Genomic DNA, 21773 nt, shown 5'->3' with positions numbered 1-21773 from the left:
GTCCCATCAGTCCAATCCCGGAATTGTTGGGGATGGTTTGATAAAGCTGCAGAGTACGGCTCTGTCAGGCGTCGGGCCTTATCTAGAAGGGTAGTATGGATAACTTCCCCAAGATATTCTGGATTTCCTTACTAATTCGTCCCTATACCAGTTTTGCCCCTTTATTCTGGTGGGATTAGGGATCTGCCGAGGACTAAACTGTCCTCGGCTGCTTCCCAAAAATTGTTTTGTGCTCTGCGTTGTAGAGCTTGGGCCACAGCTCTCCTCGGATTGGGCCTTCGGACGCTCTAAGGATAAATGGGCCTGGTCCACGAATTGTTGGGCCCCACAATTACATTTTCTAGATCTTCACATTTTGCTTCATCGGCTGGTCTATTGAAGAGCAACGCCGGAGTTTCTGATTGCTATAAACCATTCTCAGCAATGGCCAAGATTTCAGCCCCAGGCCTATGTTGGATGGCCACTACCAGGAATTGCATGGCCGTAGACTGACTTCCCAATATTTCCAAAACCTGGCCTCCAGAGGGATATTTCACCTTCTGGTGAAGAGTGGAGGAGACAGCTTCCAGGGTATGAAGCCAGGGTCTGCCCATAATAGTCGTATATGGAGAGAAAATATCTACCACAATGAAGTCTACCTCCACCACATCCGAACCAGTTTGTACGGGTAGTCGGATTTGACCCTTCGGAATGACCATTTTACCTTCAAAACTCACCAAATGAGAACCATAAGCTGTTAAATTCTCAGGTTTCAAATTTAGCCCCTTATATAGGTTCGGATACATAATCTTAGCTCCGCTGCCCTGGTCGATCATCACCAGTGTAACCACCAAAGCATCATCGTGAGGCTGTATGGTTCCAAGTTTGTCCTCATTTGAAAAACCTAACACTAGTGGGATGCCCATCTTAACTCTCTTTGACATTGAACTGGATTCCTCAATTGGGTAACGAGATACTGACATTATTCTAGAAGGGCAAGATTCGGTCCTCCCTGGGGCAACAAATATGACATTTATCTTGCCTAAAGGGAGTCTCGAAGAAACATCTCCTCGAAACTCCGAACCCGTTTGGCTCCCCCAACCACTGGAATGATATAAGAGTTACTTTAATTTCCTTTCCCAGACCAGTTGGTCTAAATGGTCCCACAAGTTTCTGCAATCCTCGGTAGTGTGTCCATGGTCCTAATGATATTGGCAATAAAAGCTTTGATTACGCCTCATAGGATCACCTGTCATCTTGTTCGGCCATTTGAAGAACGGCTCATTTTAATCTTTTCCAGAACCTGTTCTACTAGTTCTCGGAACACAGCATTAACCACCTGGGTGTTGGTAGATCCTGGCTGCCCAACAAAGTCTTTCCAAGATCGGTTATTATTGTACCGGTCTGACCTGAAATCCCTCCTCTCCTAAGGGATCACCTTAGCCTTTCCTTTCCCTTGCAGTTGGTCTTCTTCTACCCTTTTGTACTTGTCAATTCGATCCATAAGTTGGCCTATATTGATAACAGGCTTACCAGTCAGAGATTTCCTCAAATCAGGCTCAATTAGGAGGCCAACCTTAAAAGTACTAATGGCCACATCATCATAGTCTCTGTCTATTTCGTTAAACATCTCCCAGTATCTATCCGAATATGTCTTCAGAGTCTCCCCCTCCCGCATAGACATAGACAATAAGGAACCCAAAGGTTGAGGAACCCTGCTACAAGTGATAAAGCGAGCGCCAAAGACCCGGGTGAGCTTCTTAAAGGAGTCAATGGAATTCGCCCTTAAACCATCGAACCACCTTATCGCCACGGGGCCCAAACTAGATGGAAAGACCTTACATATCAAAGCCTCGTCCTTAGAATGAACTGCCATCCTTTGATTGAAGTGATTGACATGTTCCACCAAATCTGTTTGACCATTATAAATGGTGAATGTGGGCTGATGGAATTGCCGAGGAAGCCTCGTGCCTTCTATGTTTCGTGTGAAGGGTGATTTAGAGATTTGACTCAACGCCTTGCTTATGGCATCGTTCCCCAAGCCTTTACGAGGCGGGCTCTTATATCTACATCTATGGTAGTACTCCTCGTTGTAGGAAAAAGACTCGCTGGGCGGAGTTCTAGACCACTGTCTATAACTAGCACCATCTGTCTCTTTGAAGGACAGCTCGGAGTTAGGCAATAAACGTCTTAGCCGTGCGTGGCGCAATTCCCTTTTTAACTCATTGATCTCACGTTGCATGTCTCTATTGTTCTTTGCATGGAAAATACGGCTCTTCCCTCAACACTGGCTTTTACTAGTATATGCTGTGTGCACACTTCCCTCACAATCTCCTCTCCGTTCAAGGCTCATACACGAATTGCTATGTTGAGACCCCCTTGATTCTGCTTGGTGTAGATTCGCATCCACCTGGTGTGGACCTGTCACTGCCTGGTGTGGACCTATTTCTTCCATCTTAAACGTTGCACCCAAAATACTTTCAGAATAGACCAAGTTCTCCCTACAAGTGGCGCCAATTTAAGGACTGAATTTGGATTTGACCCAATATAGGATTGGGTTTTAGCCCAATGATCCCAAACAATAAATTTATAGAGCGTGGGTGAAAGAACTAGATCTCTTGAGTAAGAAAGACAGTAACAGTTATTTATTTAAGAGAATCAAACACAAGTAAGGTAAGAAAATTTGTCCTCGGCACAGTCCAAGGAGCTCTGTTATATTGTTAAGTTGATGATCAAGGTTACAAGAGTTAAAAGGATTATTACAAGGATTTCTTTTTCTCAATCCCCTCTTTTTTGCCACATTTCCATGTTATATACCATAATTTTTGATATCATCCCCACCGTACACGTGTAGGTTAGGTTCTAGGAACTCCTTCTTGTCCGATCCAACACTTCCCATAACCTTCAACTAGTAGCTATAAGGCTGTTTTACCACTGTTCAGGTATCACCTCCACATTAATGCGGCCAGAGAGTTAGGTAGGATGCATTTAATGTGGAGGTAGCAGCTTTTGTAGATATTTGTTGCCTTCATCTACTCCTCTCTTATCCAATGTCTGACTTCTAACCGTGATGCAACCTTGAAAGATATTCAGGACAATAGGACATTCCTACTGACCTCGGATCCATATTTCTGATATAACTTTTCTCCTCAGACATATTTTGGACTATCATGTACAATCCTTATCTCTTCCTCTTCTACCATTCCCCTAATCACATTATTTGACCATCCTCAGATAAGTAAATATCCTTGGACTGGACCGTAGGCCCAATAGGTACAGTTTTAATAGTACTTTCTGGCTAACTGGCCCCCACAAAGAATATTATGATTTTTTTTTTATTGATATTTTGAAGGAATTTATTTAGAAAATACTTTAAAAAATTCTTTATGAGAAAATAATTGATTTTTTTGGATAATTTTTTACATTTAAAATAAAATTGGTATTGAAACTTTTTAAAAATGTTTCATTAACTCAGGAACGGAACCAGGATTCAAACTTAGGAGGGGGCCAAAGTTCTTTATTCAAGAATTTTAGAAAGTTGTAATATTAATACTAGAGGTTGACAACGATGCATTATTAGCATTAATTTTTTTATTTTTTGTATTTTTTTAAATCAATAATAGATATTTTATAAAAAAAATTTTGAATATATTTATTCTTTTCACATTATTCTATACCTAATAAATTCATAATGCTATATGTAGGGGCATTGGGCCCCGGAGCCCATTATTTAGGTATATAATGGACCTAAGGCCCAAGCCAAGGGCTGAAGGCGTCCGAGGAGGGTAAACGTTATCAAAAGAGCCTTTGTTAGCAGACGGAGAAGTCAGTTTTGATAATAACGGCACAGGGGGTTGGGCCGAGGATGAGAGCATCCTTGGCTAACCAAGCCCAGGGTCCGTAGAGGTGGTCTACCGTCCGAGAAAATGTCCCAAGAACACTCTGCTGATACAGATAAGCACTACGGAAACATAGGACAGGGAGGTGTCCTAAAATATCTAAGGGGAAAACTGCTACTACCGCATTGAATATCCTACAGCTAACTTTTTAGCTACATTTATGTGGAGAAGATCCCTAAACAGTGCTGCCTTGGCTATCACAATTCACAGAAGGCCAAAGAAGGTGTCTAATAGGACAAGCATTCAAGTAGTGGCTCAAATGATCAACAAGTGTAGGATCAAGATCGTCTAAAGGGAACTATATAATGTAAGAGATCCTTTATGGGTAAGGGATCGGAAAATCACAAGAGAAAAGCTGTAGCAATCAAGAACCAACTCTGTAATCAAACTTGTAAGGAATATATAAGAACTGGTTTCCTTGGACCATGCTGAGGACAATTTTTCTCTAATTTAATTCAGTCTGTTTCTCTGTTCTTGTCAACTAAGCCCACTTCATTCGTGATCCAACTCATTTTAACCCAGTTTTCCAACTCACTCTTTACAAATTCATTGTTTTGGGTTTTTTGGGGCTAAGTCCATTCATCGTGGGCTGAGTCTCAACTTTGGTCCTTACACTATATATAAAAGATTCTAAAAAAAAAATGCAAAAACTATAGTTAAAAGTTCAAATCCATGTCTAGTATTACATTAAGAAAACAACTAAAATAATGGTTAATCAACATCATGCACTAATATTCAACGAAAAAAGGGTGAGACAATTTTCGATGTCTTGGTTAAGGAATTTTTTATTTATAATTACTTGGTTAAGGTTGTGGTAGCATAAAGATGTGAGATTTTTTCCTTTAAAAAATTTCCATTTTGAAAAAGTGGTAAAAAAAGAAAAAAAAAATCTTTTAAATAATCACATGATAATGAACGGTAACTTTGAGTTTGAGTCTTCAACCATGTAAATAATAAAACTTTTCCCACCACTACATTAATTTAGCTAAGGCACAGAGTTTATTACCAATAGACTAATCAAGCACATGCTAGTGGCAGTTTAGGTAAGGCACAAAATAGTAGATTTTTGTTTCACACATGTATTACATTTATGCATGCATGCCAAGTGTGTCCCAAAGTTAATAAAACATTAAAAATTAATAAAATTATATCATTCAAAAAAAAAAAAATTATCCACGGGTTGTGTTAAAGAGCAACAGCTCTTTAAAAAAATAAATTTTTTTCATGGGTTAAGTTACAGACACCAACTTATCTAAGTTGCTGGTGACACTAATTGGTGTATGGATTGAGTGATTAGCAGCATAGAAGTTGTCTCTATGACTATGGGATAGAGTCATTTGAGAGGGACAAAGAGCTCTCAAATTAGAGGTAAAAATTGGGTAAAGATTATTGAGTTTTTGTGATTTGTTTTGCTAGGATTTATAATTGATTTTTTTTTTTTTTTTTAACTTAGACTGTGTCCAAAGATTTTTATTTATTTATTATCTGAATATGTGTTAACACCCCATCTGATTTGTTATTTTATTTTATTTTTTTACTTAGTCTGTGTCCAAAGATTTTTTTAATTTATTATCTGAATATGTGAATTGTTTTGTAGATTTTCCTTCTTGTCCAAATTTGTAAATTTTTCAAATGTTTAACTAAATGTTTTCCTTCATATTCTTGGGACAACCAGACAACTGCTATTAACAAATGTCACGTAGAAAATTGGACCAGTAGTCTAGTCTTAGGTTTATTTGTATTAGGAGAACTAACCACAAGATTCCAAGGACCACCATGCTCAGAGCTGTAGCTCTATGTCTTCCAAAATATGACCCCACTCCGAGCATGAAAGCACTATCGGATGATCTTTTGCAATCGAATGCTCCACATTTCAACAAAATATGTTGAAAATTCTTATTGAATGTAATTTTTAATTACTATAAGATTATGATGTTGCAGAATGCTTGTTTCTTTACGTATGAACATTTCAACAAAATATGTTGAAAATTCTTATTGAATGTAATTTTTAATTACTATAAGATTATGATGTTGCAGAATGCTTGTTTCTTTACGTATGAACAAGGGAAGCGTGCTTAGAGACTCTTTTATTTATTTATTTATTTTTTTTGTAAATGTTAATATTTTACATCTATTACAGTATAATTAAGAAATATATATTTTTTTTTTCAAACAAATAAAAAGAATAAACTTTAGAAATAAGCAATAACTATCACCGCACATCCTTAGTGCAGTGGTCACTTCATAAGTATAAATACTTGTGGGGTGTGAGAGATAAGGGCCGAAGTTCAAGTCTTCAGGAGGGAATTTCACACATATATACACTTAGATAGGTTAGAGTAGAAATTTTATCTTATATAAAATAAATAAATAAATAAAAGCAATAACTATAATTTTTTTTTTTTTTGAACAAGAAGGAAAAAACATTCTAAATTTTAGGAGTTCTCTTTTTGAATTCAAAATAAAATTTGTTATTTGACATTTATTACTCTATTTCTAAATGAAGTTACCCTTCATTAATGAGGGCATTTTTGAACCACAAAAAAATCTAGTTAAAAGAGAGGAATCCTCTTTGATATATATATATATATATATATGCATCCATCAAATGACATAATAATTTGTAGACAAGAGTGAAGAGTCTTTTTTTTTCACCAAAAAAAAAAAAAGAAAAAAAAGTGAAGAGTCTTTAGTATATTATTTGAAAAATATATACTACTTTAATAAAGTTTCACATTTAAAGGAAATGTAGTTTTTCTTATAAAAAAAATTATAATTCGATAATTGTAAGAGGGAGATTGAAACTTTGGACATTATTGTTGAAAATACTAATTGAGTTATAAAGCTTTTGACGAAAAGTTATAATGATATGATAGACTCAGTTGTACCAATTCTATAGTAATTATTACAGAAAGGCTATTTTGTTTTTTTTTTTCTTTCTGATATTAAAACAAAGAAGATTGAACCACCATTAAATTTTCATGGTCCACTATCTTGTTATAAGGCTATTTTGTTTTTTTTTTTTTTTTTTTTCTTTCTAATATTAAAACAAAGAAGATTGAACCACCATTAAATTTTCATGGTCCACTATCTTGTTATAGCGCATAAAATCTAATCTTTCAAACTACAAAAGTTTAACCGTTCTTACACCGGTGTCAGTGTTATGGGTTTCAACTTTCGACCACACCGGAACTGTTATTTTTGATTACTTTGGCGCCCCTAATTAATGGAGCTTATATATATCATCATCTCCAGCCAATGGGGACTTTTTGAATTCATAGGTTTTGACACTAATTGCAATTAACTTTGACATTGTTGGTCGCTCATAGTTCAATGAATCGATAAGACCAAAAGTTGTGGCATACGAATATTTCAACATTGTAAGGCAATTCCATTACCCATTACCCATTAGCCCCAGAGAGAGAGAGAGAGAGAGAGAGAGAGAGAGAGAGAGAGAGAGAGAGAGAGAGAGAGAGAGAGAGAGAGAGAGAGAGAGAGAGAGAGAGAGAGAGTGTAAATGTAAGAATTTTTTTGAGGCTGTGGAAAAGAATAATCATCACTTAGTTTAGGAGAGAGAGAGAGAGAGAGAGAGAGAGAGAGAGTGTAAATGTAAGAATTTTTTTGAGGCTGTGGAAAAGAATAATCATCACTTAGTTTAGGAGAGTGGCTATTATTTAGTAACTACTTGTTGACTAGGGCAAAGCGAGGGGGTGAGGGCCCTTCAGTGCCAAAACTATTAAGAAAAAAAAAAAAAGAAGGGTAAAACATTAATAAATAAAAAAAAGATATATATAATCTTTATTTAATAATGTCACGAGTGAAGGTTTGAATTATTATTGAATAATGTCACGGGTGAAGGTTTTAATTATGCGGATAGAGAAGAGAATATGTTACTATTGTTAGTGAGGCATACGGGTGACCTTGTAGTTAATGGGAAGGTTTTTAATTTTTTATATAAAAAGGAAAGTTTTAAACCTTGTTAGAGTTTCTTGATGCTCTTAAATTTTTCACTCATTTCATGATTTTGACTGCATTACTGTTCTACATTGTTAATTTGCTTCATTACAATTATTTATACAAGTACTAACTAGGTCGGTTTCAAGTTTCAAGTTTTCAACGTTATATTTATAAGTTTCAGATTTCAATGAAGTGCTCTTGGACTTAATTTAAGGATTTCACACGGCTTTGATGTGTCCATTACTTCATTAATTTGCGTGCTACGTCAACTTCATTTTGGTGCCACCTAGTTAAATTGTTGGTATCCAGTTCTTCAATTATTTCATTTTATAAGTGAAATTTTGAATTAAAATAAAATAAAATCTAAAAACAACTTATTCATGGGAAAAATAAACTTAACATATAAACAATATATATATATATATATATATGTTTTCTTGTATTAATATATGTTCAAAAGGACATGCATATGTTCATGTAAATTCTGCTTGTATCCAATCAAAATTAAAAGTGTAAAAGTGAAATAATTCTTTAAGACCTCAAATTCAACTGCATACCAAGTTTTTCTCAAAAAATAAAAATAAAGAAAAAGAAAAAAGAACCGCATACAAAATTATTATCCTTTTTCACATGTTGCTTCCCAACTACCAAGTCGCTCGTTTTTAGTATTTTCATAGTGGTTTCTCAAAAATAAATAAATAAATAAATTTCATAGTGGTATGATATTAATGTCTAGCAATAATGGTATCTCTTTAGACCAAAAGAGCCGTCATGTCCTACATTCTCCTTCCTTGTTCAGATAAGATTGGGATTGGTTAATGGGTGTACCATTTGATAATAAATTATTTTAAAGAATATTTTAATATCACTTTTATAAAAAATATAAAAATTTGTTAAAAAAATCAGCTATACTTTTATTTCTTCATAAAAAGTTTTTAAAAATATGTATTCTTAGGATATTTATTAATTTTTTTTTCCATTATATATATACATGGTTAACTCTGTAACTTGAACATTTTTTTTCCCTAGACCTCCCAGCAGATAAAAAATATCAATTCACTTGACAATTTTTTTTTTTCCATTATATAATACTCCTTTCACAACAATAGTAATGGTGTCTTAGGAAAGAGTAGTGGGAACTACACTCATTTTACCGGTTCATTGAGGGGCCCACGTAGCAAGGTTTTGCTGTTGCGGTTGTTTAGCTGTTTATGTCAGATATGAATTTACCAGGAATCTGATTTCGTTAGGACGAAATTGTCCTACCTCGCTGACTATATATTCAGGTCTCTTGAGCTTAGAAATAAAGCAAACCAAGTTTAACATTTGAAAGTACCAACATTTGTGTGCCTGTAAGAGTTATAGAGAGGAAAAGAGAGAAAGGGAGAAGAAGAAAAGAGTTGGGTCATGGAGCTACAATTTGATGCAAAGACAGTCATTTCCCTTGCAGTGCTTGGTTTCATTGGATTGTTACTACGCTTGTATAATGGGCTGGTGGTGAAGCCAAAGAGACTTCGATCTATGCTAAGCAAACAAGGCATCGATGGACCAGCACCAACTTTACTGCTCGGAAATATTAGGGAGATAAAGAAGGCTCAATCCACCACAGTGAAGACTCCCACCAGTGAAGCCCCTGTTTCCCACAACTGTGGGGCTGTTCTCTTCCCCTTCTTTGACCAATGGAGGAAGCAATATGGTATTTTTCACTCATCAATATCATCATCATCATCATCACTGTCATCATCATCATCATCTTATTATGTTTTTTTAGCTGAATCATCTCTTTATTATGTTAAGATAATATAAAAGTGATTATACCATAAAAAGTTAAAACCATTATTAATTTTATAATTAATGTATCAATAATCAGTAATCACTAAAAAAAAATTATGATATTTATTTATTATATTGTCGACGTGACATTAATCATATTTATTCTATGTTAATTGTAAGCTTTTTGTAGTAAATTTGGTAGTAACTGTAGCAATTTCCTTTGAGATATTCAATTATATTGATGTAAGGAATATTACAATTTTATTATATAACCTTTATAATCGGGTGTGTAAACACACAAAAAAAAAAAAAAAAAAATTTAACATCTATTTATTATGTTTTTGAAACTTATTAATCTCATTCATTCTCACTTCACTTTATAAAATTTATGTAGAGAAATTTTGTAGTATCATTAGTATTTTATATTTTATTTAGCATGTTGTTGAATTGATACGAATCATATTCATTACCACAACAACTGAAATTTTTAGTTGTTTTAATTTTTTTTTTCTTGTTTTGTGTTTAAAAATTGACATATTGGTTGGTAGGAGTTATAAAATATGTTATATCTTTAATTAGGATCACTGATAATAAGTAATAACACCAGGTAGCTAGGTAATGGGTGGACTTGAGGTGGTCAAATTAAGTTGCCAACATTGAACTTGAATAGTCAGTTTCATGATTTTCATCTAGCTTCAAAGAAAAGACTCAAGACTAGAGTTGTCAGTTTCATCATTCAGTTTTCTCAATTTCACACTTCCTACCTACACTATTGCGTTCATACGGCTTACGATGAAAATGACAACTTCTTGCTTAAGAGTAGAAGCAAATTTTGTAACAACTTAAAGCACTTTTGTTTGATGCATGTTTATGTTCAAACAGGTCAAGTATTTGTGTTTTCTCTTGGGAACACACAAATCTTACTCGTGACCCAACCTGACATAGTGAGAGAGATATCCACATGTACATCCTTGGACTTGGGAAAGCCTTCATATCAACACAAAGATCGTGGTCCATTGCTTGGACAGGGCATTTTGACTTCAAATGGGGCTGTTTGGGCACACCAAAGGAAAATACTTGCACCTGAATTATACATGGAGAAGGTTAAGGTATATAATGATTATTAACCAACCATTTTGTTTACCTCTATCATGGTAATTTCTTTTAAAATGTGAACTTAATCGGTTAGCTATTTGTAGGGAATGATGAACTTAATTACCGAGTCCACGATCACAGTGATAGACTCATGGAAGAGTAGGATTGAGACACAGGGTGGAACTGCAGACATAAAAATCGATGAGTATATGAGAAGTTTCTCTGGAGATGTTATCTCAAGAGCCTGTTTTGGCAGCAACTATTCCAAAGGGGAAGAGATTTTCGTGAAACTAAGAACTCTCCAGGAGGCCATGTCTAAGAGAAGCTTAGCAACTGGGATCCCTGGGATGAGGTACGATGTTTCTTGTATGAAATTCACAATATTGAAGTTGTTTGTTACCACATTACGTTGAATATTACAAAATCTATGAAACGATGATACTGCCAAAGTTATAGGTACGTAGTTTAATTCCAGAGACTTTTCAAAGTGACAACTTAACATATCAGCCTGAAATAGAATCAAGAAGGTCTCTGTTTTTTTTTTTATAATCTCTGTCATTGTACAAACATAAAATGAGTACATTTCAAATCTTTATTCTGAACTATAAAATGAATACATTTCAAATCTTGGGAAGCAAGCATGTGTGGCAAAAGCCTCTTTAATAACTATATATTGGAAAATTGACTCATTTCACCAAATGTATATGTTACAGTTATCTCCCCACAAAGAACAATAGGGAAGCATGGGCGTTAGAAAAGGAGGTCCGCAATTTGATACTAGATGTAGTGAAGGAGAGACAAAATGGTACTTGTAATGACAAGGATTTATTGCAAACGGTTCTGGAGGGTGCAAAAAATAGTGATCTGAGCCAGGAGGCAACAAACCGCTTCATTGTTGACAACTGCAAGAACATCTATTTGGCTGGGTTTGAGACCACTGCAGTTTCTGCTACATGGTGCCTCATGTTGTTGGCATCAAATCAAGAATGGCAAGACCGTGTCCGTGCTGAGGTTCTCAGTATCTGTGGGGATGCTATTCCAGATGCTGATATGCTTCGTAAGATGAAACAGGTATTGTTAACTAATATTACTTAAATGGGTTCCAACTTTTCCAATTAGATGCACTGGTAAATGGGTAAAGCCTCTTGTTGTTGAATAAGTGACTTGTTTCAGATCTTGCCTACACCAACAAGAAACCAATTGGTGTGGCCTGAGAGTAAAGAGCAAAATTCAAATCTTTTCTTATCTAAAAAAAAAATTAAAAAAACCTGGTATTACTTTAAATTTTATACCGTTAATAAGAGTTCAGTTCATATTCTTTAAAATGTGAACCTAGATGTTCAACATTCTATCTAAGTGCGTTAAGAGTGAAGACATTTTCTCACTTTAAATTTCAATTTGCATATGCAGCTAACAATGGTGATTCACGAATCATTGCGTCTTTATCCCCCAGTAAGTGTGGTGTCAAGGGAGGCCTTAAAGGACATGAAATTTGGGGACATTAATGTTCCGAAGGGTGTCAACCTTTGGACCATGGTGCTGACATTGCATACTGATCCAGACGTATGGGGACCAGATGCTTACAAGTTCAACCCAGAAAGATTTGCAAATGGAATTACAGGGTCATGCAAACTTCCACACTTCTATATGCCATTTGGAGTTGGGCCCCGAGTGTGTCTTGGACAGAACTTGGCCATGGTTGAACTCAAGATACTTATAGCTCTCATTTTGTCCAACTTCACCTTTTCCCTCTCTCCCAAATACACTCATGCACCTGCTCTTAGGTTGGTTATAGAACCTGAACATGGAGTAGATATCTTGGTGAGGAAGTTGTAAGCTACGCCCTATGATTGGGTTGGTCCAACATGAAAAGAAAGAGAAAAGAAGAAGAAAAACTTGGTTTATTTTATGTATTAACTTCATATGGAGAAATTGGATTACCTGCTGTGACAGCGAACTACTGAGAGAAGCATGTTAGTTCTTTTGAACTTTAATCTTTTACATTACTTGTTCTTAGGTTCGTACTACTGAAGTAATGAATAAAGATTGATTTTGTTTTTTTGTTGTTCCATGAGGGGAGAGTGAACTATTAATTGGACTCATTGAATTTGTTTGGACATGGTAGGTTTATAGATTGACCCCAGTTAAATAATTCAATTATCCAAGTTAATTAATTAGGTCAAATTACATGCAAATCATGGAGGTACCAACAAATCATCAAATAAAATATTATACAATGAAAATTAAATGACATGGTGATTTGTTGACGAATGAGAAAAACCCCTCACAAGGAAAAAACCCCACTAGGTGAATTTTAGGTATCACTCATGATGATGCTCAGATCGTCAGTCAAGGATGATCATCCAGATTGATGTCATCCTCAACCAACCCAATCCTCAAGAACGAGTGAAGGGAAGAATGGATGTATTTCGCCGGCGTGGTGCCTGCCAAAAAGTCTCCGATGCCAAAGTCAGAAAGATTGACAAAAGAGAGCTGTGAAAATAATATGCTAGAGTTTTTGCCTTACCTCCTCCCCTTTTGGGGTTATGTATTTATATGCATGCACTCATAGGTGGTTTCTTCTAGCCGTTGGTGGAGCCTTGATGGAGACTTTATTCTTGCCTGGTAACGCCCCTGCGGGGTGTTAATGGTGAGCTGCCCCTCCCAACGGTCTGGAAGTTGATTAATGTTTTATAACGGTTCCTCAATGAGTGGAGGTGGATTTACTCGTCCTTGAACGACGGCCATTTCTTCCAGGACGAGCTTGGTTAGGCCGTCCGTCACTAGTCGTGAACGTATGGACGATGATGATTTGATCGAGCCTATCAGCTGCCCCCCTATTCCTTGGTCGTCCATATCTTGGACAATCGTAGGAATATGAAAGGGTTTTACAGGTTCATTTGAGTAAATATATATATATATATATATTTATTAAATATATATATTTATTAAATATATATATTTTCCCTTTTTTTTTTTAACGGTTACGGCGTTTGGGGTTCTGCTCCGCATTGATTGCTTAATGGCGGCTGTGACTCACTTCACGGCCACGTGGTTGATTTTCTTTGGTTGGGGGATCTTGTTTCCGGTGAAAACCTTTTCAGTTTTCCCGCACTTTCCAAGGCAAAACCTTTTGATTTCTTTGGCCTTTCCTTTTCTCATTTCCCCATCTTCTGTGCGATTGGTTTCTCTGACTCCCTCGCTTGCGTGTTTTGCTCTTAGTCTTCTCAGTTTTCTCCCTAATTTCCAAGTACACCACCCATTTATGCTTTCTTTACTTTCTGAATTTTGCTTGTATCTGTGTCTTTTAAGTTCTTTCTTCTTTCTGCACTGTCCCTTCTTCTTATTGAGTGGTATTGTTCCTCTTTAATGGTGGATAACTTCGAAGTTAGGCGTAACTCTCCCTCTGTAGCATTTCTCTTCACCCGTTTAGGAGCCTTAGTGGAACTTTCCGACGACCCATTGGGTGCGCTTTCGCCTAGCGATTCATACCCACAAGTTGAGGAGTTTGTCTGTAGGGGTAGTGGGTTAAGTTTGGCGTTGAGTGTCTTATACCCTTTACTGTTCAAATCTCAGGTCTGGTTTCGGTCCGTTCGAAGGATCCTAAGAGGGGAAAATATGGGTTTTGAGGAAGGGTCAGGTGACTTAGAGAGGGGCTCGTCCTCTAACGTAGGTGAGGAAGGGGCCGGGGTAGATACAGCGACCACCGTGCCCTCTCGCGCTCCCTCGTCCTCCTATTCTCCCGCTCCGGCTGTCGTCCGTCCTTTCCAGGCCCTCAAGGAAAATTGTTCCTTGAAAATAGAGGTTTTTAGCAAATTTAAAGATAGGTTCCAGTTTCCTGAGGGGACCAGAGCTCGTCTTTCCAGAAATGGTGAAAAGGCTTGCGCCTTTTCCCACAAGGAAGTCTGCTTTTATGAGGCTGCTTTTTCGTGCGGCCTCAGGTTTCCCGTCCATCCATTCATCATAGAGCTTCTTCATCATTTAAACCTTGCACTAGGGCAACTTATGCCCAATTCTTGGAGAATAGTTGTTAGCTGTATGGTGATTTGGACAACCATCGTCGATGGAGACATGATCACGATCAATGAGTTCGTCCATTTATACTGTCTAAAAGAGTCCAAGGAATTTGGATATTATGAGTTTATATCCTGGAATAGAAGGTCGCGTCTGGTAGTTGATCTTCCGTCGTCCTTTTGCTACTGGAAGTCTAGATACTTCTTTGTATCGAGTGACGGTTGGGAAACATTGCCTGATGACTTATGAGGGAACGTTCCTAGGCTACTGCGCCGGTGGGAGACCCCTTTGATTGGTGTGTTTGCTCCTTATGAGATGCTCCCTCACCCTTTTTTTTTTTTTTTTTTTTTTTTTTTATAATTTCCCCTTTGCTGTTGTCTTTGCAGTGAAAGATCATCCAGAGCTTGAGAGCAAATTCGAAGAGCGGGTTCAGGCGGCAATCAGGTACGCAAGGACGATCGAAGATTTTGGTGACTTGATCGATCCACGCACTTTAGCTCGTCACTGCTTGGGGCCGGAGCCTTCCCTCTACGTCCTTAGTACCCTTGATTGAGAAGAGAAAAAGCATATGCTGTCTTTGCAAACAGATTTGTCTTGTTCTCTTTTTCTTCGTCCTTAACTTCTTGCTTTCTTTTTCTTCGTCCTTAACCTCTTGTTCTCTTTTTCTTAACTTCTTGCTCTCTTTTTCTTCGTCCTTAACTTCTTGCTTTCTTTTGCATAGAGATGACGTCCAAGTTTAACAAAGAGATGTACAAGAAAATTAAGGACAAGAAGAATGAGCCTCTTTCCAACATAGGCCAGGGGAGGCTGAGAATTACAGATAAGGAGAGGGAGAAGGAGAAAGAGGTGGTGGAGAGGGGTTCGTCCACACCTGCCTTTGACCTGGACGAGGGTTTGGCTGCCTCTCCTGGCATTTCGGTTAAGGAGGTGGCCCGTCCTTCTAAAAGGCAGAAAGTGGCGAGCAAGGGGAAGGAGAAAGTTGGTGCCAGTGTTTGGTCGGACGCCGAGACGGCCATGGACCGTGCCAATGAGCTCCTTACTCCCGGGGAGATGAGGAAATTACGAGCGTTCCTTCCCACGAGATGGTGAGCCATCATGTTCACAAGCTCGTGCAGGTAATCCACCACATTTTTGTTCTTTTCTTCGTCTTTAACTGCTCGACCATTTTTGTTGATTTTGATAGAACTTTTTGTCATCAGGTGTTGGGGGAGACCATGCATATTACCACGCAGTATCTGGCAAATGAGGAGAAGGCAGTCGTGGCCAACTCGAAGGTGGAAGCACTAGAGGCTGAAGCTTCGGGCTTGCGGAAGGACTTGATCGCAGCCATGGACTCCCTCAACACTTCTAAGGAGCATATTCAAGTCCTGACGGAGCAGCTGGACGCTGAAAAGTAGTCAGTGAAGCAGAAGGACGAACTCCTTGTAACAGCTGCCCAGAAGATGAAAGTTGCTATGGCCAAGGCCGTCACCGCTTTCCAGACCACGGACGAATATAACATCATCCTGTTCTAGTGGTACTTCAAGGGGTTCGAGCTGCTTCGGAGATATTTGATCAAGCATGGACCTGGTACGGACCTCGAAGACTTAGATTTTGAGGCCGTTGACAAGGAGATTGAGGAGGACGAAGCAGCTCAGACAGCAGCGTCTACTGGTGCGGAACCTTCACAGGCAAACAAGGACAATGATGTTGCTCCTCCAGCTTGATTCTGTCTTTCCTTATTGAAAGAGTTTTTATTTTTTTGTTTTGTTTGTATGTATTAAGTTTCACAGACAGCTAATGTTTGGATGCCCCATTTGTTTTTTAGGGCCCCCTTTTTGCCTTTGAACAATTTAGCTTTATATAGTATGTCTATTTAACAGTTTGGCTTTATATAAACGTCTGTGGATTTACCTTTGCCTTTCATGATTGTATGTGTTGCGTCAAGATTTTCTTTTGGATGTTCATTTCTCCCCGTTGGGGGACTTAGAAAAAGTTTGCTGGCATACTGAATTTATCCTCGTCATCATGTGCATCTTGGGGGACTTTTGTCCCGTGCACTTTTTTTGGGGATTTTGCTTCTTCATTTTAGACGATGCCAATCTCTTCGCCTCTGGACGACGTTCATTCATATTATCGTTTTTTTAACTCTGGACGATGTGCGTCTATTCAAGGAATCTAATCGTCTTTCTTTGTTGGACGATGTACATCCATTTAAGGAATCTAATCGTCTTTCTTTGTTGGACGATGTACATCCATTTAAGTAATCTTATCGTCTTTCTCTATTTAGGACGATGTACATCCATTTAAGGAATCTTATCGTCTTTCTTTGTTTAGGACAATGTACACCCATTTAGGGAATCTTATCGTCTTTCTTTGTTTAGGACGATAGTTTGCATTTTTGGGAAAAATTGTAGCGCATGGCTTGCTGAATAACACTTAAGAAATGCTGGATAATACTTATGAATTGAATAATATGTAATGGATTCTGAATAATCGCTTACATAAGACAGGAAGTATTAAATTGGGTTTTACAATTAGGCTATGGTTCCTTTTTGTAATACCTCTTTAGATGTTCAACATTCCATGGACGAGGTAGTCTCTTTCCTTCTGAGTCTTCTAGATGGTAACTTCCCTAACGTGAATAGTGGACGACTCTGTAGGGCCCTTCCCAGGTCAGTCCCAGTTTGCCTTGTGCTAGATCTTTTGTTGCGAGGGTGACTTTTCTAAGGACGAGATCTCCAACGTTGAATCTTCTCAGCTTCACTCTTCGATTATAATACTCGGCTATCTTCTGCTGGTATTTGGTCATTCTTTGGGATGCCTGGTCTCTAACTTCGTCTAGACAGTCTAGGCTCTGCTTCAATTGGTCGTCATTGGTTTGCTTGTCAAAGAATTCTCTCCTAAGGCTAGTGAGCCCTACTTCGACTGGGATGACTGCTTCTGTGTCGTATGTCAGACTGAATGGTGTTTCTCCTGTTGGTGTCCGTGCTGTCGTCCTGTATGCCCACAAGACACTTGGTAATTCTTCAGGCTACGTTCCCTTTGCCCCCACTAACCAGGACTTGATAATCTTGAGCAGGGTCCGGTTGGTTACTTCCGTCTGTCCGTTGGCCTGAGGATGACCTGGCGATGAGTACCTGTTTTTGATGCCCAAGCCCAAGCAAAATGATCTGAATTTCTGGCTGTCGAACTGACGACTGTTATCTATGAGCGTCTTAGGTATCCCGAATCTGCAAACAATATTTTTCCATACAAAATTTTGTACCTTTGCTTCGGTGATTGTCGCCAGGGCTTCAGCTTCCACCCACTTTGTGAAGTAGTCGATCGCGACGAGCAGGAACTTTACTTGTCTCTTTCCTTAGGGTAAGGGACCCATGATGTCGATCCCCCACTGTGCGAATGGCCAAGGCAAGGAGATTATGGTCATCTTTTCTCCAGGGATTCTTTGAACATTCCCATACCTTTGGCAACTATCACACTTCTTCACAAAATCAGCTGCGTCTTGCTGCATTGTTGGCCAAAAGTAGCTTGTTCTCATGATCTTCCTAACAAGGGACTTCGCCCCCATGTGGTCTCCGTAGATTCCTCCGTGCACTTCCTCCAGGACGTATTTGGCTTCTTCCCTTTCCATACATCTCAAATATGGTTAGGAGTAACCCCTTTTGCAGAGTTCGTCATTAAGTATCGTAAATCTGGCTGCGCATTTCTGGATCTTTTTAGCTTCTTCTAGATCTAACGATAGTCGTCCTTCTCGAAGGAACGACAAAATCGGGCTCGTCCATCCAGGGTCGGTGTGCACCGAGAGAGTTTGAAGTCCCTGAATGCTAGGAGAGTTTTGTTCTTCCATCTTCCAATCGACCATTTTATTTTGGTTGTCCGTTGAGGCGCTTCGTGCTACCTCGTCAGCTTCAGCGTTTTGATCCCTAGGGATCTGAATGAACTCTGCGTGATTAAAGGCATTTACCAGCTGGTTCGTCAGTTTGAGATACTTCTACATCCTTGCTTCTTTTGCTTCATATTCCCCTCTCACTTGCCTTATGACGAGCTGTGAGTCGCTCTTGAGCACAATATTTTTACCTCCGAGTGCCCGAGCTATTCTCAATCCCGTCAATAAGGCCTCATATTCTGCCTCGTTATTGGTTATAGGGAATTTGAGCTGGACCCCATACTTAAAAACATCTTTTTCAGGGGAAGTGATAACGATGCCTGCTCCGCCTCCTTTCTGAGTGGACGACCCATCAGTGTTTATCGTCCAGAGACTTTCTATGCTTTCGAGGGTGGTGAATTCTGCTATGAAATCGGCCAACGCCTGAGCTTTTATTGCTATCCGTGGACGATATTTTATGTCAAATTGGCTGAGCTCGATTGCCCACTATACCATTCGTCCTGCCGCTTCGGGTTTGTTCATTGCTTTTTTAATGGGTTGGTTCATCATTACAATGATGGGATTGGCTTGAAAGTATGGACGAAATTTTCTCGAAGCCACAATCAGGGCGAAGGTGATCTTTTCTATGCGAGGATACCGCGCCTCGGCACCCTGGAAAGCCTGGTTGACGTAATACACAGGAAGTTGCAACCTGTCTTCTTCTCTGATCAACGCCGCGCTGACGGCCGTAACAGACACAGCTAAGTACAGGAATAAGTCTTCGCCCTTTTTCGATGGGCTTAAGAGCGGAGGGTTGCTAAGATAGCGCTTCAACTCTTGGAACGCCGTTTCACATTCCTCCGTCCAGGAAAACACTTTCTTCAAAGTCTTGAAGAATGGAAGGCATTTGTCTGTAGCCTTCGAGACAAACTTGTTGAGGGCTGCTATTCTTCCTGTGAGGGATTGTACTTCTTTGACCGTCCTGGGTGAGGACATTTCAAGGATGGCCTTGACCTTCTCGGGGTTTGCTTCTATCCCTCTCTGTGAAACCATAAACCCAAGGAATTTTCCTGAGGAAACTCCAAAAGCACTCTTGGACGGGTTCAGCTTCATGTTGTACTGCCTGAGCGTATTGAACGTCTCCCTAAGGTCGTCCAGATGATCCTCTTCCTCTTTGCTCTTGACGAACATATCGTCAACGTATACCTCCACGTTTCTCCCAATTTTTTTCTCAAACATCTGGTTCTCCAACCTTTGATAGATGGCACCTGCGTTCTTGAGTCCAAAAGGCATGACCCGGTAACAGTATAGCCCCTGGCTGGTGATAAAAGCAATCTTTTCTTGGTCTTCTTCAGCCATTTGTATCTGGTTGTATCAGGAGAACGCGTCCATAAACGTGAGAAGTTTGTGTCCTGTCGTGGAGTCCACTAGCTAGTCGATTCTGGGTAGTGGGAAACTGTCTTTTGGGCAGGCTTGATTTAGGTCTGTAAAGTCGACACACATTCTCCACTTCCCGTTTGCCTTTTTGACCATGACTACGTTGGCCAACCACTCGGGGTAGTGGACTTCCCGAATAAATTTGGCTACAAGTAACTTATTTACTTCGTCCATCACTGCCTTGTTTCGCTCAGGGGCAAAGACTCTCCTTTTCTGCTGGACGGGCTTTTTTCCCGGGTCAACATTCAGGTGATGTTGGATGAGGCTTGCTGGGATTCCCGGCATATCTTCGTGGCTCCACGCAAATATATCGAGGTTATTTTTCAGGAAGCTGACGATCCCTTCCTTCGTCCTGGGACACAGGTTCGTCCCTATTTGGGTCGTCTTTGGTGGACTCCCTTCAACCAGCTCTACCGTTTCAAGCTTCTCCACGATCTCTGGCGATTTCTCTTCGATTGTCCACGTATGGTTCTCTTTTGAAGCCAGGAAGGCCTGATAGTATTCTCTTGCCAACACCTGGTCTCCTTTAATCTCTCTGATCCCCTGTTCTGTTGGAAACCTCACCTTTAAGTAGTATGTGGAAATAGCAGCCTTCCAGCGATTGAGCATTGGTCGTCCTATAATCACATTGTAGGACGAAGGTGAGTCCACTATCAGGAAATTGTGCTGGTTGGTTACTTGGAGGGGGTATGATCCGGCTGTCACTGTCAGTGTCACTCTTCCCCTGGGGTATACCTTGTCTCCGCTGAAACTGACGAGGGGAGACTCAAAAGGACGGAGCCTTTTTAGGTCTAGTTTTAGTTGCTGGAAGGCGGGAAGATAGATTATATCGGCTGAGCTCCCATTGTCAACCAGGACTCTTTACGTATTGAACCCCTCGATCATGATCATAATGACGAGTGGGTCATCATGAGGTTGCTTTACACTTCTAGCATCTTCTTCAGAGAAATACATGTCTCCGTTGGTTCGTCTTTGCTTCAAGGGGGGTATACTGTGGACACTGTTTACCTGCCTCTGGTATGATTTCTTGAGGGATTTGAATGATCCCCCCGTGGTTGGTCCCCTGGCGATGGTTTTTATCTCCCCCAGTGCGCTTTGTGGACGAGGTTAGGGGCGGTCTTCGTCTCTCCTTGAACTGACTTGTTGGCTTTTCTGTCCGTACCTGCCAGAATCTCCCCTTTTTACATACTGTTGTAGTTTCCCATTACGGATGAGCTCTTCAATCTGTTCTTTCAGGTCCCTGCAATCCTCTATGTAATGCCCATGGTCTTTGTGGAAACGACAGTATTTCCTCTTATCGCGCAAACTAGGCGCTGAATGGAGTGGTCTTGGCCACTTGAGAGACAGTTCGTCCCTTATCTCCGTTAGAATCTGGTCAACGGGCATCATCAACGGTGTGAATTTCGTTGGACGAGGGTTCTTGTCCTCCCTCTGTCTATTTCCTTCGTCATTCCGTCGATTAGCCCAATCCCTTTTTTGTCCTCATCGATCGTCCTCCTTTTCCTTCTTCTTTTCCTTGTTCTTTTCTGCTCCGTCAATGGCTGCTAGAGCTTCTTCCGCGTTCATATACTTCTGTGCTTTCAACAATGCTTCGGCCATTGTCTTAGGGGGGTTCTTTGCCAAGGACACCACAAATCTCTGGACTTCAACCCTGCTTGAAGGTCGTGAGATGTACTTTGTCATCCGCCTCGTCTACTTCCAGCATTCCTCGGGTGAAACGCGACACATAAGACCTCAATGGTTCCTTCTCTCCTTGTCTGATGGTGAGCAGA

General features: G+C 39.5%; 2 protein-coding genes across 2 annotated transcripts; one reads left to right on the top strand and one right to left on the bottom strand.

The window, feature by feature from the left end:
• Positions 1-404: 404 nt before the first annotated feature.
• On the bottom strand, positions 405-962 carry LOC115951099. Its single transcript, XM_031068354.1, has one exon. It carries the CDS (start codon positions 960-962, stop codon positions 405-407), a length of 558 nt encoding a protein of 185 aa, XP_030924214.1.
• Positions 963-9088: 8126 nt separating this feature from the next.
• Positions 9089-12774, top strand: LOC115983973 (cytochrome P450 714C2-like). Its single transcript, XM_031106845.1, has 5 exons — positions 9089-9531; positions 10491-10717; positions 10808-11055; positions 11417-11774; positions 12114-12774. The coding sequence occupies exons 1-5, from the start codon at positions 9243-9245 to the stop codon at positions 12537-12539; spliced, it is 1548 nt and encodes a 515-aa protein (XP_030962705.1). The 5' UTR covers positions 9089-9242; the 3' UTR covers positions 12540-12774.
• Positions 12775-21773: the final 8999 nt, after the last annotated feature.

This window comes from Quercus lobata, chromosome 1 (assembly GCF_001633185.2).
Source record: "Quercus lobata isolate SW786 chromosome 1, ValleyOak3.0 Primary Assembly, whole genome shotgun sequence".
Lineage (NCBI taxonomy): Eukaryota > Viridiplantae > Streptophyta > Magnoliopsida > Fagales > Fagaceae > Quercus > Quercus lobata.
Note: the sequence above shows the minus strand (reverse complement) of the source record. Positions and strands in the feature narration are given on the sequence as shown.

Excerpts from the sequence above, each read along its gene's own strand:
- LOC115951099 (XM_031068354.1), bottom strand. The coding sequence starts at position 962 with ATGTCAGTATCTCGTTACCCAATTGAGGAATCCAGTTCAATGTCAAAG.
- LOC115983973 (XM_031106845.1), top strand. The coding sequence starts at position 9,243 with ATGGAGCTACAATTTGATGCAAAGACAGTCATTTCCCTTGCAGTGCTT. Across the intron at positions 11,056-11,416 it reads ACTGGGATCCCTGGGATGAG|TTATCTCCCCACAAAGAACA; the intron begins GTACGATGTTTC and ends TATATGTTACAG. Across the intron at positions 11,775-12,113 it reads TGCTTCGTAAGATGAAACAG|CTAACAATGGTGATTCACGA; the intron begins GTATTGTTAACT and ends TTGCATATGCAG.